The sequence below is a fragment of the Lagenorhynchus albirostris genome, chromosome 2 (genome assembly GCF_949774975.1).
Source record: "Lagenorhynchus albirostris chromosome 2, mLagAlb1.1, whole genome shotgun sequence".
In the NCBI taxonomy this organism is placed as follows: domain Eukaryota; kingdom Metazoa; phylum Chordata; class Mammalia; order Artiodactyla; family Delphinidae; genus Lagenorhynchus; species Lagenorhynchus albirostris.
This window is the reverse complement of record NC_083096.1, coordinates 173,668,435-173,685,104: the sequence shown is the minus strand read 5'-3', so window position 1 is coordinate 173,685,104 and position 16,670 is coordinate 173,668,435. Positions and strand designations below refer to the sequence as shown.

Below are 16,670 nucleotides of genomic sequence, written 5' to 3'. Positions count from 1 at the left end.
GGTAAGGATAAGGGTGGCAGGGTAGGGACATCGCATTTAGCTGGTGGGACAGGTAAGGATTTCTCTAGGAGGAAAAGCCTCAGTCGCGGCTTACGAGTCAGGAGATGGCGGGACATTCAGGAAAAGCCGAGGGAAGCAGAGGCTGGAGGAGAGAGAGGCGTCAGGCTGAGCTGTCTAGGTAGCTACAGCTTTGAATCTCAGCCAACTGGACACCAGGTGTAAGTGTTGAGGTGATGCGGATGACCCACAACCAGACAATGGATTGCAGTGGGATCTGTATTAAAGTTTTCTTTGCAAAGGCCCGCGAGACCTCGTGGAAGAGAAAGCCCCCAGAAAACCCTAGTCCGCTCCGCATCAAATGAGCTCCTAGGTCCGTCCGCCGCATGTCTTGAGCCAGAGCCTCCAGCAGAGGGCGCGTGGGCGATGAGCGGCCGAGGCCCGCGAGCTGCCGCTCTAGCCTGACATGGATCATAGAGTCGCGCCGCTTCCGCCCCGCGGCGGAGAAGGAGCCGGAAGTCCAGCGGGCTCCGGGCGTCGAGATGGAGGAAGGCGAGTACGAGTCGGTTCTCTGTGTCAAGCCAGAGGTCCACGTCTACCGCATCCCGCCGCGGGCCACCAACCGTGGTTACAGGTGACCACCCGCCGCCGGGCCAGGCTAGCCACCACCTAACCCCTTCCCTGTCACCCCCGACACGCCCACTGTGGGAGCTGAGGACGGCCCCGCCAATTGACGGGCGAGGGGCAGGGTGCGCGGGGAGGTAATGCTGCGGTTTCTTCCAGTTCGAGGCCAGAGTAGGGAGGGGGACCCAGACTTTCGCCTTTCTCAGTCTGACGCATGGGGCTCCCGGCAGCGGGGAAGGCATGAAAGCCGAATCTAGCGCCGAGCGGGCTGCCGGGGACCCAGGTGGGCCAGGGACCCTAAACGGGGTCAGTAGTGGTGGTGTCACAGACCTATATTTTTCAGAGCTAACCGATGGCCTTGAAGGGATCCTTGAAAAGCCTTCGGGAAAGGCACTCTGTCACTGGCAGAAATCCCCGAGGGGAAGAAAGGGAGCCCCGAATCGGTCAAAAGAACTCGTCCCGGGTAGTTTTAAGCTGATGTTGAAAGCCCAGGGACCCCTCACTGCCCAGCTTCTTTGGCACGAGCTGCAGTCCTTATCACAGCGTGTGGCAGTTGGGAAGCATCCATCCGTACTTCGCTGGTGAAATGTTCACCTGAGAGAAATAAATACCCGTGTTTGTAAACGTAGAGTGTGTAGAAGGGAACACAGGAAACTACCCCCCCAGAGGAAAATGGAGGTTGAAAGGAGACTTCCTGTGACTTGATATCTCTTTGTACTGTTTGCATTTTGTCACCATGTATCAAAAGAAGAAAAATATTAAAAGAATATATGATGTACCTGACATAGACAACCTGGCCTATGGCTGTTTGTGCCACCGGGGGTGGGGGGGGCTCTTGAAAGCAATGTTTGTCCAAGTTAGTTGGAAATACAGGATTGGCCTGCACCACAAGAATGGTGGTGTGTCCACATACCTGGCCTCTTGTTACTTTACAGTTGTGTTAATGTGGGCTTATAGCTGATTTTCTTTTCTTTTTTTAAAAAAATTCATTAATTTTTGGCTGCGTTGGGTCTTCGTTGCTGCATGCGGGCTTTCTCTAGTTGTGGCGAGCGGGCCTCTCATTGCAGTGATTTCTCTTGTTGCGGAGCACAGGCTCTAGGCATGCAGGCTTCAGTAGTTGTGGCATGTAGGCTCGGTAATTGTGGCTTGCGGGCTCAGTAGTTGTGGCTCACGGGCTCTAGAGCGCAGGATCGGTAGTTGTGGCGCACGGGCTTAGTTGCTGTGCGGCATGTGGGATCTTCCTGGACCAGGGCTCAAACCCGTGTCCCTTGCCTTGGCAGGCGGATTCTCAACCACTGTGCCACCAGGGAAGCCCTTATAGCTGATTCTCTAGTGAACAAATATTTTATTGAATACTTACTACATCCATGACATAATTTTAAAATAATATGAAAGCAACAATAGTAAAATAACAAACATTTTGCTTTCTATCGTCAAACTGGAGATGGGCCATCAAACCAGAGGTGATCATCTGCCCCCATCCCCTTCAGTAGGATGAGTTTGGTCCCTCTTGGTCCCAAGAGATCGAGGTTACCAAGTGTTAGGACTGGCTAGGTTGGCATAGAGGAAACTGCCAACCCCTGCCCTTCAGCCTCAGAACTCTGCTTATCTTGAGTCTAAGGCCTCCTGCCCCAATAAGAGGAACTGAAGCTGAGTCAGCTGACTTGTGAATCGAGAGTCTGCATTTGTGTGGCCTTCAAAACAATCTGCGTCCACAGTTAATGGTATCTCTCCAAGTCCTGGCATACGCTAAGGGACTTCCAAGAAAAGCCTCTTGGAAACACCCAAGGTTTTTGCTTTTGGGGGTTTTACTGAGCTGCTGCTTAGAACTAAAATATGAAGTTAATACTTTAAAAGAGCCAAAAGAGGCCATTGTGATAGGTCTGTGGTTTCCTGGGTTTATTTCTTCTTAGGATACCTTTGAGAATGTATTTCTTGAATGCTCATTCACTTACCCCACATGTCCTGTTGCTCTCCTTTTCTCTTCTACTGATGATTGCTCCCCTCTCTCCTTTTCCTTCAAGATGGTCTCAGTGGTCCCAAATGTTTGCTCTGACCACTGCAGCCTAGCAGTGTCATAAACAAACCATGGGCCCTGGTAGCTGCTTTCTCTACAGAAAGAAAACTGGAATCCTACTTCAGAGACAGTCTCTATAATCTGAAACTGGGGTTGGCCAACTACGACCCACTGTGTTTTTGTTTGGCTCATAAGCTAAGAATGGTTTTTACATTTTTAAGTGATTGGGGAAAATTTGAAAGAATATTCCATAATGTGAAAATTGTATGAAATTCAGGTAGTCCATAAAGTTTCACTGAAATACAGCCATGCTCAGTAGAAAATATTTGGTTAAAATAATTAAAGCACTCACATGTTCATGCACCATGACTGCTTTCCCTCTGCAGTAGCAGAGTGAGTAGTTGGGACAGAGATCGTATGGCTCTTCTCTCAAAACGTTTGCCAACCTTTGGTCTGGAGCGAGCAGCCCACATGTCCTTCCCATTCCCACCCCCAGCATTGGAGTAGTGGAGCAGGAACCTCTGGCAGAGGCACAATGGTTTTTGTCCATTTAGGGCTGCGGAATGGCAGCTGGACCAGCCATCATGGAGTGGCCGGCTGCGGATCACTGCAAAAGGGCAGGTGGCCTACATCAAGCTGGAGGACAGGACCTCAGGTAAAGGCAAGGGAGGTCTGCGTGGTACCATACCTCCCACTTTGTGAAGGGATGGGTGGCCCGAGCCTGGCCAAGCCGCTCAGGGATCGTGGGGCCCTGTCCTGGAAATCAAAGGCCTGGGTAAACTTACAAGCCGCTTCCATTCCCCCAGCCTTTAGTTTAAAAGGAAGTATTTCCTGTCAAGCATCTGTTCTTTTGGGCATCCTTAAGAAAATACTAATTTTGGAGCCCAGGGAGAGAAGCCATGCAGGTTGGTCCCAAGTAGGAAGCTCCGGAGCTTGCCTGGAAGATAAGCCGGGTGAAGACGCATAGCCCTCTGCTGCTGAGCTCGGGTTCTTAATCAGGAATTCTGCTTATCGACCAAATGGTAACCTCCCAGGTTGACCACACCCATTAACTGAAAGAACTGGAAACTGTCCTTCTCAGCTCTTTCTGTGGTGAGAGGACAAGCCAAGCTGGGCTGTGCTGGGGTCAGCTGGCAGTTCTCACCTTTGGTGAAATCTCTCTGAAGTCCTGCACCACCAGGGCCTCTGGGTGAGCTGTGGAGGGCAGCGTGACCTGGAATAGTGCCAGCCCCCGCATCCAGAGCCGGAATCGGGCGCAGGGCTTGCCCAGTCAGATGCCCCGGCATTCGGTCATTTATTTTTTCTAACATGTAGAGATTTTCCTTGTGGAGCAAATAAAATGCCAAGATTCATAGGCAAAACCGGCCGCCTCTTGTCAGGTCTGCATCACTTTTGTCTGAGCTGTGGGACCTTGGGCAGCCACGTGACCTTTGGCACCTTGGCCTCCTTTTTGGTGAAATGGGGCTCACATTAGCTCCTGCTTCACAAGGTTGTTGGAAATACAGAGTGAGCACATATTTATCTGAATGCTTTGTGAACTGCAGGGTGACCCAAAGCATTGATTTGTTTTGAGCATGACTGAGCATTGGTGGCAGAGGAGTTTGAAGGGACAGCTGCTGTGGCTAGGCCAGAGAACTCTGGCTGTCAGAGTTGCTGGGTTGTCCCAGGAGGTGTCACAAGGGAATGGCAACACCTGTTCTCTAGGGGCCTTGGGAACTGACTTTAAGGTACACACCTGGGGTACCAGCCACTGCTCAAAGCTGAGCCTCACCTGCAGGACCCACCCCAGGACGCTCTTAGCTTGAGGTCGTGCCCACTGGGTCGTGCTCGTCTCTCACTTTGCAATCACTCCAGGCCAGAGCGTCTCAGCCTCAGCACTAGTGACATTTGGGGCCAGCTGAGTGTTGTGGTCTAAGTCATATTTCAGATATTTAACACCATCCCTGACTTCTACCTACTAGATGCCAGTAGCACCCCCCAAGTTGTGGCAAACAAAAATGTCACCGCATATTGCCAGATGTCCCTTGGTGGAAGGGAGGGACAAATCAGCCATGGTGGAGAACCACTGCTCTATGCTGAAGGCATCCAGGTGAATCCCAGTCCCCAGGTACAAAACTAGAGAGAGAAATTAACAAGAAGCTACAAACTCAGGCCACCGATTTGGATTCAGTTCAGCCTTAATTACACAGTCACCTCTGAACCATAGGACTTAGTAGAAACTATTGGTTAAATACTTAAAACGTCAACTGAGATCGGCACACGCAAAAATGATGCGAGTCGTAAATGTTCACAGAAGGTGTGTGCTGCACTGCACCCTGGAGAGCCGTAGTTAATGAGGGGATGCATTTCACAAGAGCTCCTTTTAAAAGCAGTCACTCTTTTGGCCTGAGATTAGATTAAATCCACTGGCTTCAGATTCTTCTGTGAGTGCAAAAACCCTCCCCCCTTTCCACTGGGTTCACCTGCTCCTCTGGAGGCCTGCCTCAGGCACCAGGTCTTTTCTGAAGGTATGATCTCCGTGAGCCAGGGCCCTGGGGGTGCAGGCCATGGCTGTGAATGGCTGAGGCAGGTGGAATGAGTGGCCAGCATCTCCAGCCCATCGTTCTCATGTAGAAATGGAGGCCCAGCGTTGCTAGAGCTTTTGATTTTAAGAGAAGCCAGACATCTGGATTATTTTACAAGTAATCTGATTTTGAAGTGTTTGGCAGTTAAATTGAAAATGCTGAAACTGTGAGTGGATCTGACCTGTAAGCCACCTCTGACTTAAACCTCTCCTTGGTTATATTCCTCTGTTTTCCCTTCGGCCAAAGTGGATTTGACTTGAAACCCAGAGTCAGGTTTGCCCATCTGCCTCTCAGGAAAAGGCCCCAGTCATGTGATAGAAACAGTCTGGGGGGTCCTCAAGGCTCACCCTCCCTTATGCTTTCAGGGGAGCTCTTTGCTCAGGCCCCAGTGGATCAGTTTCCAGGCACAGCTGTGGAGAGCGTGATGGATTCCAGCAGGTACTTCGTTATCCGCATCGAAGATGGAAACGGTAAGCATGGGACTTGGAGCTTCTTCCTCTGAGAAGGGTTTTCTCTGCCTCTGGGAAGTGGGATTGATCGTGTGTTGTCCCCCAGGGCGACGGGCGTTTATTGGAATTGGCTTCGGGGACCGAGGTGATGCCTTTGACTTCAATGTTGCCTTGCAGGATCATTTCAAGTGAGTGGCTCCAGGAGACACATACTCATGCCTCCTCCCTCTCTCCCCGGACAGACTGGTCTCCCAGGTTAGGATACCCAGGTGGTTGTGTGTGGTACGTCTGCCAGCAGAGCCTCAGGAAAACTCACTTCTCCTTCGGGGCAGGTCACCTTCTCTGCGCTCTGCCAGTCCTCATCTCTGCTTTGAAGTCATTTCCTTTACCCGAGGTGCATCTCTGCTATCCCAGTCAGCTGGCCCAGCCTTTGAGATGTCACATCTCTTCCCTCATCAGGCCCCTGAGCGGCCAGAGTCCTTGTCAGGCTCCTTTGGCCTTTCTGGGGCTGTCCCTCCATGCTGTGATAAACAGTGCTCGGATTCCCAGGCCACTCAGCACACACCCTGGTGGTGCTTTCTGAAGCTAAATGGGCAGGAAAGCCTTCTCCCCTGCCATCTGCAGGCCTCCACCTCTGGCTGCGGGGAGTGTGCAGCTGCTCTCGTGGGCCCCTCTAGCTCTTCTCTGCTTCGGGTGGCTACTAAGAGGGGTGTATGGAGGGTAGGAGACCTTTTTGGTTGCTTTCAATACTTTCTGGGCACTTGTCCTGTCTCACCATCTACTTTTTAAGCCCCTGGAAGGATGTGGAGAACTTGTCTTAGTCTTCATGCCACATGCTGAGGAGGAGATGGCCAGGTTCTCAGATTTCCTAAAGACCAGTGTTAGGACTCTCTACATAAGTGACCTCATGATTTTCATAGCAGTCTTTAAGGCATAGAGAGTTGTCATCCCATTTTGCTGATGAGGAAACTGACGTGCGTGCAGCTGCGTATGCGTCAGAACTAGGATTTAAATTCACACCTAACTCCCAAGCTGCTCTCAGTTTCTGCCCCGCTGCTGCAGTAAAAGCCTCGTCCTGGACGGGTGGCAGGTATGAATGAAGTGAGTGCGTGAAGGCAGGGCAGCTCGCCTCCTCCTCACCTTTTCCTTCCTGTTCTCTCCCCAGGTGGGTGAAACAGCAGTGTGAATTTGCAAAACAAGCTGAGAACCCAGATCAAGGTCCCAAATTGGACCTAAGCTTCAAGGAGGGCCAGACCATCAAGCTCAACATTGCAGTGAGTCCCCCCCTCACTTGGCTGTCACGGCCACCACACCAAGCCCAGCCCAGAGCCCATCACTCTTTTCTCACAGTTCAGCACATGTTTATTGAGCAGCTGCCTGGTGCCAGGTACTGTGCTGGGGGCGAACGAAAGGGCTCTGCTGTCATAGAGCTCAGAGTTGAGCTGAGATGGGGGGAGTCTGGGTGTGATTACAACATGGCGGGATGGTTCTACGACCTAGGGATGTCTTCAGTGCCATGAGCTCCTAGAGGAGGAGCGTGCAGTCCAGACTTAGGGGGAACCAAGGAAGGCTTCCTTGCAGAAGCGACCTGTAAGCAAGGGAAGAGGGGTCAAAGGGTGGTTCAGGCAGAGGGAACGGCATGTGCCAAGCCTCTGCTTTAAGGAACGTCAGTCACTTGCTGCCAGAGCTGGTGTTTCTGTCCTGGCTTTGGGGGCTGGGGTGGGGTGGGGGGTCAGTGTGCTCATCCCAAGCTGTGTCTTGGTCTGAGCCTTGAGGAAAGAAGATTTGGTAGCACTCTGGGCAGGAAAGCCTCGAGGGTGGGCACTGGGAGTCATGGGCAGCTTCTGCTGGTGGTGTTGTCCTGGCTCCCTGTGTCTTGTCCTGAGCTGCCCTACATCTGGCTTTCCCCCGTTAGCTCCTGTTGAGAAGAGGGAAAGGTCGAGCTGGGCTGGACAGCCATGACTTGGCCTTTACCTGGCTATGGGGGTGGAGATGAGTGATTTGGGGGAACCAAGGACCCCGTGGATTTGTTTTCTGAAGAAAGTTTGTAACCCTAAAATAACGCTCTTCCTCTTTACTTACTATCTTCTTTCTTCTCTTTTCTGCTTCATGCTGGTGATGGTTTGGGACCCTTGAAGTTGGCCAGCTGGCCCTTAAGAGAAAATCCAGGTCATGTCCAGTGAACTGTTGGGGATGTGAATCTCTATCTTGCTGGGAGGAAACTAACATTTAATGAGCATCAGCTGTGTGCCAGGTAGTTTTTTTTTTTTTTTTTAGGTACCTCTCGTGTGAATTAAACATCCTCCCCTTTTATAGGTGGGGAAATTGAGGTTTAGAGAGCTTGAGGGTCTTGCCCAGGGTCGTAGAGCTAGAAATAACTGGCACAGCTGGGCTCACGCCCAGGTCTTTGAGGGCTTTTGCCTTCAGGCTGTGGTCTCAGCACGTGATTAAGCTGCTGCTCTCCTGACAAGGTGGGAACCACTTCGTCTTCACCTTTGAGCTGCTCTGGTTTCTGGTTCACCTGGGTGTTCAGGTTTTTGTTTTTCTTTTTTAAATGTTTTGTCGAAGTATAATGCGCGTACAGAAAAGTACACATGTTATAAATGTAGAACTCAGTGAATTTTTAAAAACCAGGTTTACCCCTACAAACTAGCTCCCAGATCAAGAAAGTGGGTGATTATCAGCACTCTGGAAGCCCCTCTCCTGCTCTCTCGCACAGGATGGAGTGGCCACTGTGCTGACTTTGAACACCCTAGGTTTTGTTTTCAATGTTTTATTAATTGACTCATACACTTCATACCCTTTTGTGTATGACTCCTTTCCTTTACTCTGTAGTATTTGTGAGAGCATCCATATTGTTCTGTGTAGTTGCTTTATTCTCGTTGTGGCATGCTCCGTTATGAGAATGTATCCCTATATCTACCCATTTAACTGATGGTGGACATTTAGGTAGTTTCCATTTTGGGGCTATTGCAAGTAGTTCTGCTGTGAATGTTCAAATGTGCGTCTTTTGGTGCACATGTGTATGCCTTTCTGTTGGGTCCATGTAGGAGTGGAATGGCAGGGGTGTCGGTTCATACGTTCAGCTTTAAAGATTCTTCCAGTTTTTCAACGTGGTTTTCTCTGGTTACACTTCCACTAGCAGAATGTGAGTGTTCTGGTTGCTCCATACCCTTGTCAGTGCTTGATACGCTACGTCTTAGCCGTCCTGGTGGGTGTGTAATGGTATATCATTGTAGTTTGATTTGCGTTTCCCTGATGATTAATGAAGTCGGGTGCTGAGTTTTTAAATTAAAAGCATTTGTGATAGCTTTAGAATTGTGATGCATTGAATACACCCCATAACAATGGAAGCGTTGGATGGATGGCTCTTGACCATCTTTTGGTGATACGGACGTTTGGGGCCCAGGGGTCACCTTGGGCCTCCTCTTGAAGTTTTCTGATCGCAGAGGCACTCCAGCAGAACTGACTGATTTGCATTCCTGCCCTCTCTTTAGAACATGAAGAAGAAGGAAGGAGCAGCTGGGCCTCCCCGAGCCCGGCCCGCCAGCACAGGAGGGCTGAGCCTGCTTCCCCCTCCCCCAGGGGGGAAAACCTCCACCCTGATCCCTCCCCCTGGGGAGCAGTTGTCTGTGGTGGCATCCATTGTCCAGCCAGCAGTTGCTCCCAGTTCAGGTCAGTGCTCGAGGGTGACTATTCTTGGTGCTAAACCTGCACCTTTGGGTTCTTCTTCCTCTCTGGCAGCTGGGGCCCCATGGCTTTCCCTCCTTCACTCACACTGGTCACACTTAGTACCCGTGTGTGACAAACTGGAAGGTGGGTGCCACAAAGCTGGTACTGTCCACACTGGGTAAGGGCTTCCTCTCTTCCCACCACTTACCCCTTCAGGGCGTCTGTCCCCCATGATGGGCAGGGGCTACAACTCATTTGTTGCTGTGAAATCATCAGCATGTGGGTTCCTGGTTCTCAGAGGCTGCTCATTGAATGAGTGAGTTAAGTGATGGAGACATGGTCTCTGCTCACAGGGAGCTCAGTATAGTAGGAGAGAGGAGTCATGGGCACAGAGACCAAACGTATGGGGACCAGACTAACTACCAGCCAGCATGATCTGGGGAGGCTTCATGGAAGAGGTGGCATTGAACTGGACCTTGAGGGAAGAAGATTGGGGCTGGGGACACTTGCCATTCCAGACAGAAGAAGAGCATGAATAAGGCTTAGACTTTTAATGTTTAAAACACTGGCTATGTTTAGGGAGATGAAGGCAGCATAAGTGTTCCAAGGTGAGTGGTGGGAAATAAAATTGGAGATTTAGTTTGAAGCAAGCTCCTCAGTGAGGCTGTTTGGTGCTAGAAAGCTGGGAGGCAGCTCCCCCAGCAGGTGCACTGGTGCTTGTTCCAGGATGTAGGGAATGCCTTTTGGAGACCCTGGGATTCCAGAAGTTAGTGTCTAGTGCCAGCCTCTGGCAGTGCTGGGATGCCAGCCCAGTCCTTCAATGTCCCTGCCCTGCCTGCCCAGCCCGGCTTGATGCTCCTGGCCTTCCCCAGGCTGGGTGACTGTCACCAGCCCGCTTTCTCCACACAGCTCTCACCAGCATCTTGGGGGAATGGGGGACAGGATCCAGACAAGAAGCCTGCTTTCTTTCCCTTTTAATGGTCATGGACATTGGCTCCCCTATCTGGAGGTCGGGCTTCAAACCTCAGCCCTGTGGGAAATACCTTAATCTAGGAGGGTGGCAGGAGTAGCAGTCAGGGAGCACCCCTGCCTGGACCCTAGCAGTTATTCTCAGAGTGAGGTCAGAGGACCACCTGCCTTGGCATCACCAGGGACGGGGGCAGGACTCTGCATACTTAACGTTATTTGTGTGCTTACTAAGGTCTGAGAGCCACTGTCCTAGGCCGTCCCTCCATTGCTGGTGCATTTTTTTTTTTTTTTGTGGTACGTGGGCCTCGCTATTGTGGCCTCTCCCGTTGCGGAGCACAGGCTGCGGAGCACAGGCTCCGGACGCGCAGGCTCAGCGGCCATGGCTCATGGGCCCAGCCGCTCCGCGGCATGTGAGATCTTCCCGGACCAGGGCACGAGCCCGTGTCCCCTGCAGCGGCAGGCGGACTCTCAACCACTGTGCCACCAGGGAAGCCCTGCTGGTGCATTTTTAATGGCCAGTTTGGAGATCCTGCTATGTGCCAGGTAGTATTTGAGACCCTTTTGATACTACAGGTACAGCCCAAGTCCCTGCTCTCAAGGCCTTATGTTTTAATGTGTAAGACAGGCAGTTGGCATGTTTACGAACAAAATGGTGTCAAGTAATGAGAGATGTGAATAGCTAACATTTTTTGAGCACTTACTCTATGTTCCAAAATCAGACTGGCTGAGTTCAAATTCAGAAAATTACCTACTACTTTGTTCCTCAATTTTCTTATTTGTAGGGTGGGGGTAGTAATGATCCCTACAGTACAGGTTTCTTGTGTGGATCCGATGAGCCAATCCACATACAGCACTCAGAACAACGCCTGGAACATTGTAAGCACTCGCTGAATGTTAGCTCGCATTTTAGTGATGTTGTCGTCATTATCATCACTGTTTGCTGGGCCTGTTCTAAGCCTTCCACATATATTAACTTATTTAATCCTCAGACCAGTCAATCTTATGAAGTAGTCACTGTTACTGTCTATTTTAGAGATAAGGAAACTGAGACTTAAGTAACCTGCATAAAGTCAAACAGCTGGTCCTGGCCTGTCTTCCTCCAGTGACTGTGATGAGGTTCAAATGAGATAATGTCCGTTAGGCACTTGGTGAACTGCAAAACTAAACTGTGGAGGGCCCTAGTTTTATCTGGTTTCCCAGCCCAGAGCACATTAGACATAGCAAAAAAAAAAAAAAAAATTTTTTTTTTTTTTTTGCCACACCACGTGGCATGCAGGATCTTAGTTCCCTGACGAGGATCGAACCTGCGCTCCCTGCAGTGGAAGTATAGAGTCTTAACCACTGGACCTCCAGGGAAGTCCCTAGACATAGCAAATTGGTGGGAAGGTGGAGGGTGGCAGGCACAGGCCCTTCAGAAAGGACAGCTGGCAGCACTGGGGGAGGTGCCAGAAAGACACAAAAGCAGCACTGCTGCCCCATCATGCCACCCACCCCAGTGAAGAGATACACGCAGCTGTATAACTAAAAATGGTGGAACTCTAGGCATTCTAAGCAGTAGATATGGAAAGACTGATAATGCTATCCATAGCTTCCAAAACAGCCCAGGGATTAAAAAAAAGCCAAAAGGAGTAAATTAAACTTTATCATTCTTATGAAAAGTAGGAAATTAGAAAAGAAATTAAGCAAGGTAAACAGAAAATACGAAGTAAAATGGTAGAAACTAGTTCACGTGTTCAGTAAAAAGGATAAACTGGCAAAATATAACAAGAGAAATTGCGGGATCAAGTCTAATAGTGGGAGAGGTCCAGAGGCCAAAAGCCTACAGTGCAGCCCTCAGCTGCCCACAATACTGCACATACACACACACTTAAAAAAAAAAGATACACACAGATGCCCACTTCTTCGTTACTTCTGGAAGGCTCTCCCCAGCCCCTAACCAGTTTGGCTCCCAGCACTTGGTACTTGTCTGGCACAGAATTGTCTCAGCTTGTTGATGCAGACTCTGGACTGAGGACTTTATATGAAGATGACCTTGTGGTTTTGGTGGGCATTCTCCATCCAAGAGGTCAGGGCAGGAGAGAGTAAATTTTAAACAGATTTCCAACATAAACGGTTGAAACGAGGTCAGCCTCAGGTACAGGTGATGGTGTGTGACTCGCCCTTGCTGGTACCCCTCCCCTCCACCGGGTGTGTGGCCTTCTGCTGTCTCCAGGAGCCCCTCAAGGGCTCGTAAGAAGACAGTGGAAATGTGGCTGCTTGTAGGTGTTTTGTTGCCCCAAAGCACGTCTCTCCGCGTATGTCTTTCTCAGTCATCTGGAATCTCGAGTCTGATTTCGGGGTCACTGAGACAACCAAGAGGGGAGATCTCTGACTCCTCTGTCTCCTTCTCTTCTCTCCCTTCCCTTCAGACTTGGAGACATCAATTGGAGGTGCCACTGTGTCCTGGCCGCAGCCCAAGCCTGCCGCTACTGCCACCGCCGACATCTGGGGAGACTTTACCAAATCCACAGGGTGAGGAGGGTCATGTTCTCTGTGGGGGACTGGGGCCAAGGCTCTTTCTCTCAAAAACCTGGGAGCAACAGCTCTGGTTCAGACATTTTCCGGCCAGCCAGAGGACAGAGCCCCAGAGTGCCCACTTTGGGAGGCATGTTTCTCTCTGGGAAGGCTTTTTGCTGGTGTCCACTGCTGGGTGGCCTGGAGCCACCTTCTGCAACTCTTTCTGGTCTTTAAACCACCTCACCAAGTGCTTTGGCTTGTCACCAGTACCTCCCTCTTCCCCTCCTCCCCTGCAGCTACCCTAGGATACTGGGCTGAGAGTTAACCTGGGTTAACCTTGGCCCGTTGTCATGGGACCTCTGAGGCAGGGTCTCTTGCCTTTTCTGCTTCCTTAAAATTTCGAGCCTTTACTTGGTGTCAGGGTGAAGAGATGCTAAATACTAGTCACACAGTTGTTTATGTGGACAAGCTCTAGGACAGGAGTCAGCACACATTTTCTATAAAGGACCAGGAAGCAAATAGTTTAGACTGTGCAGACCATGTGGTCTCTGTTCCGGCTGCTCAGCACTGTTCTTGTAGCTCAAAAGCAGCCACAGACAGTATATAAATGAATGAGCATGGCTCTGTACAAATGAAACTTTACCTACTAAAAAAGGCAGAGGACTAGATTTGGTCTAGTCCTGGGCTGTAGTTTGCTGACCCCTGTTCTAGAACATTCGGGGACTGGCCTTTTGGAGCTCTTTCTGCCCAGAAATAAGTCCCGTCTTATCTGCTTTGTATTTTCAGATATCTGAAATCTCCCACCCCTCCCTATCTAACCTTTCCAGGTCCACCTCCAGCCAGACTCAGCCAGGCACAGGCTGGGTCCAGTTCTGACCTGAGCACAACTCCTTTTCCTCACACAACTTCTGGAAAGGAGCTGCCTCATCTGGGCAGAAGGAAGGAGGATGAAGCACTCCCTGGCCAGCCTCTGTTCGGAGCATGACTCTCTCCTCTCCTCTTCCTTGCCTGAACTCGCCTGACAGACTGGGCGTGTCAGGCAGTAAATGGGCACCATGTCGCGCTGTTTCCTGGGATTCGAGCGTGCAGCCAGAACACGGGAGAAGAGTTGCAGGATCCCTGTCCCTGTCTGTCCTCTTGACTTGAGAGAGACTCTGAGACTTCTTCCATCGCAAAGACTCGTGTTAAACACAAGCCCCTTAAGCAAAAGAAGGGGTCGAGTGTGCTGCCTGGATTCAGATCACCCCTTCTCGGGGGGGTTACAGGTGTCACGTGATCAGTGTCTGGAGGGGGGCTTTCCTCACTCCCATTGGCTGTAGCCATTCCAGTCAGGTGCCTTAAGAGGAGGGATTCCTTCCTGATTTCTAGCAGGTTTATAGGCTGCAGCTTGGACAGATAATCAGGAGGGAAATCAAGAGTATTATCCAGACTTTTAAGATTTTTTTGATACTTGCTTTGCTAACATGCTGATCTGCACTAACTCATTGTCTTTGCAAAAGGCTTGCTTCTGTAGTCTGCGCCCGCAGGGGCCTCTGAAAGCATTCCTCACTGTCAGTCGCAGGAGCTGCTCCGAGCCCCAGGAAGCAGTCTTCATCTCGGCTATGGGGCCTGGTTTCCGTGTTTGCCGGGCCGGGCAGACGCTGGAAACCAGGTGCGACAGTGTTTGCGCTGGAAAGTGGCAGCTGTTCTCATGCAGGTGGGGCTTTGGCCTTCCCGTTCGCTGGCAGCTCTCTGGGCTCACAGCGCAGTTCCTGGCGGACTTGGGTTTTCTCCTGGGTGGTTTCTGAAGTGCCTTGTCTGCAGACAACCTCTTACTTTCTTTTCTTCTTCAGGGACTGTACATGAAAGACAGAAGGAGTTCTGAAGCAACTGGAAGTCTAGAGTTGCCTGGTTTATAAGAAATAATTTTATAAGAAATAATTTTATCTGAGCACAACCTCTAAAATTGCTTTTATTGACGTACGTTACCTCTTAATTGAAAGATTTCTTTTTTTGAAGGGTCAAGATGATGAACTGAAAAGAAGTGTTAGCCCCTTTGTGGGACCAGATTTCTAAGATGAAAAATAAATATTTCTACTCTGTCAGTGTACATCAGAGATGGAAGTGTTTTTGGCAGCATGGCTGCCAAACCCTCCAGGATGCCTCAGCCACCTCTCACCACTGAGCATTTGTCCAGACTTAAAAGTCTAGGGCCATGGTGACAGATTGGCCAAAATAGGGGAATTTGGCCCTCTTGCCCTAAGGCAACCAGCAATTTCCCTTCCACATAGAAGAGACAGTCTTTCTGCCATTCTGGGACATTCTGGGCTCCTTGCCTTCTAATGTGGGAGGAGAGTCCTGCCTCCCACCAAGACCTCCCCATAGAAGCATCTTCCTAAATAGTAAGGGTATCTGGGCACACAGAGGCCAAAAAATAAGATAAAGGCCTTGGTGCTTGTCATGTCTGGGTTCTGTAAGAAAGATGCATTTTTGTTGTTGGTTATAGAAATGGCCACTCTGGCTAATAAACTGTCTAAGGGAGGACAAAGAAAATTGGAATTGAGGATCCTCATGTCCTTTGGATAAGGAAAAGGAAATTGCATCAAGGGATTCTCAGGAGTGGTAAACTTCTTTGTGTCTGCTTCCCATTACTCCCTATCTTCTTTATAAGTGCTTAGAGGCTAGAAAAGAGGAAGCTTAGAGTTAGAGGAGAGCCTTAACCAGAAGCATATACCATTGAAGGTAAGCCCTTGGGTCCTGCAGACAGACCTGGGCTTTGATCTAGGTTGTCTACTGGTAAATGTGTGACCACAGGCTCCTTAAGCCAAGTGTCACTCAGATGAGGCATATGAAGCACTAGCGGGTGCCCATCCTATAATTTGACTTTAATCACCTTGATGTAGAATCAGGTAACGCATCCAGAACCATTACTCATAATGGTGCTGATAAGGCAGCTGATGAAGAAACAGCAGTCACAAAATCTAACCTGAAAAGCACCTTGAGGGGTCTCTGGTGGGCAGGGGATAGTCTGGTGCTCTCCATCACCAACTGGAATCCCAGCTATGGGACCAGGGTCCCCAGGAAAACTCCCAGTACCAAACCAGGCATCTCTTCATTTACACCCTTGACTGGAGCTTCCAAATTGGTGGGGTGGGGGTAAGAGATGGGTGTTGGGTTTCGGGATTTTGAGACCTGAGCTGCTCTCTGTACAGCAGGAGGACTTGGACACATTGAGGTGGCAGGCGGACTACAGCAAGATGTTTCCATGATTAAATGACATGGCATTGCAACATCTGTCGTGCTTTAAAGAAACCACCTGCCATGTTGTGTGAGTTGCCCTAATCTGAGGGTCACAGTGTCAAGGTGGCAAAAGTAGCCTCTGCCGATAGCCAACAAATAGCTGAAGCTCAGGGCAGCGGTCTGCATGGAACCGGATGCTACCAAAACCACCTGAGCTGGGAAGCAGAGCCTTCCTCAGTTGATCCTCGGATGAGCCCCGCCTGCCAGCACTGTGAGTGCAGCCTTCCAGAGGACCCAGCCAAGTTGTGCCCAGACTCCTAACCCCCGGAAACTGAGTTAGTAAATGTGTTTCAAGCTGCCAAGATGGTAATATCATTAGGCAGCAATAGATAACTAATACAAGAGGTGAGTGAAGGGCATTGGAGATGGGCGTCAGTGTGAGAAAAGAGTCTGGACAGGAACCTCCCTGGTCATGCATGGTTAAGAGTCCGCCTGCCAGTGCAGGGGACACGGGTTCGAGCCCTGGTGTGGGAAGATTCCCATGTGCCGTGTAGCAACTGAGCCCATGCGCCACAACTACTGAGCGTGCACTCTAGAGACTGTGAGCCGCAACTGCTGAGCCTATGTGCCACAACTACTGAAGCCCGTGCGCCTAGAGCCCAT

The 16,670-nt window shown here is 50.3% G+C and overlaps 1 protein-coding gene across 6 annotated transcripts; it reads left to right on the top strand.

Annotated features, from left to right (window-relative positions):
- Positions 1–497: 497 nt before the first annotated feature.
- NECAP2 (NECAP endocytosis associated 2) lies at positions 498–14,872 on the top strand. Of its 6 annotated transcripts, none has more exons than XR_009539081.1 (9): positions 498–631; positions 3,193–3,293; positions 5,568–5,672; positions 5,758–5,839; positions 6,817–6,925; positions 9,149–9,326; positions 12,701–12,803; positions 13,575–14,046; positions 14,344–14,482. XR_009539081.1 is itself a non-coding variant. In XM_060141297.1 (9 exons), the coding sequence occupies exons 1-9, from the start codon at positions 540–542 to the stop codon at positions 14,631–14,633; spliced, it is 918 nt and encodes a 305-aa protein (XP_059997280.1). In that variant the 5' UTR covers positions 498–539; the 3' UTR covers positions 14,634–14,872. The 6 variants fall into 6 exon arrangements, 5 of the variants coding, with proteins under 5 accessions (XP_059997280.1, XP_059997282.1, XP_059997278.1 ...); XM_060141297.1 differs by lacking the exon at positions 13,575–14,046 and adding an exon at positions 14,621–14,872 and having other exon boundaries at positions 14,350–14,484; XM_060141299.1 differs by lacking the exons at positions 13,575–14,046; positions 14,344–14,482 and adding an exon at positions 14,621–14,872.
- Positions 14,873–16,670: the final 1,798 nt, after the last annotated feature.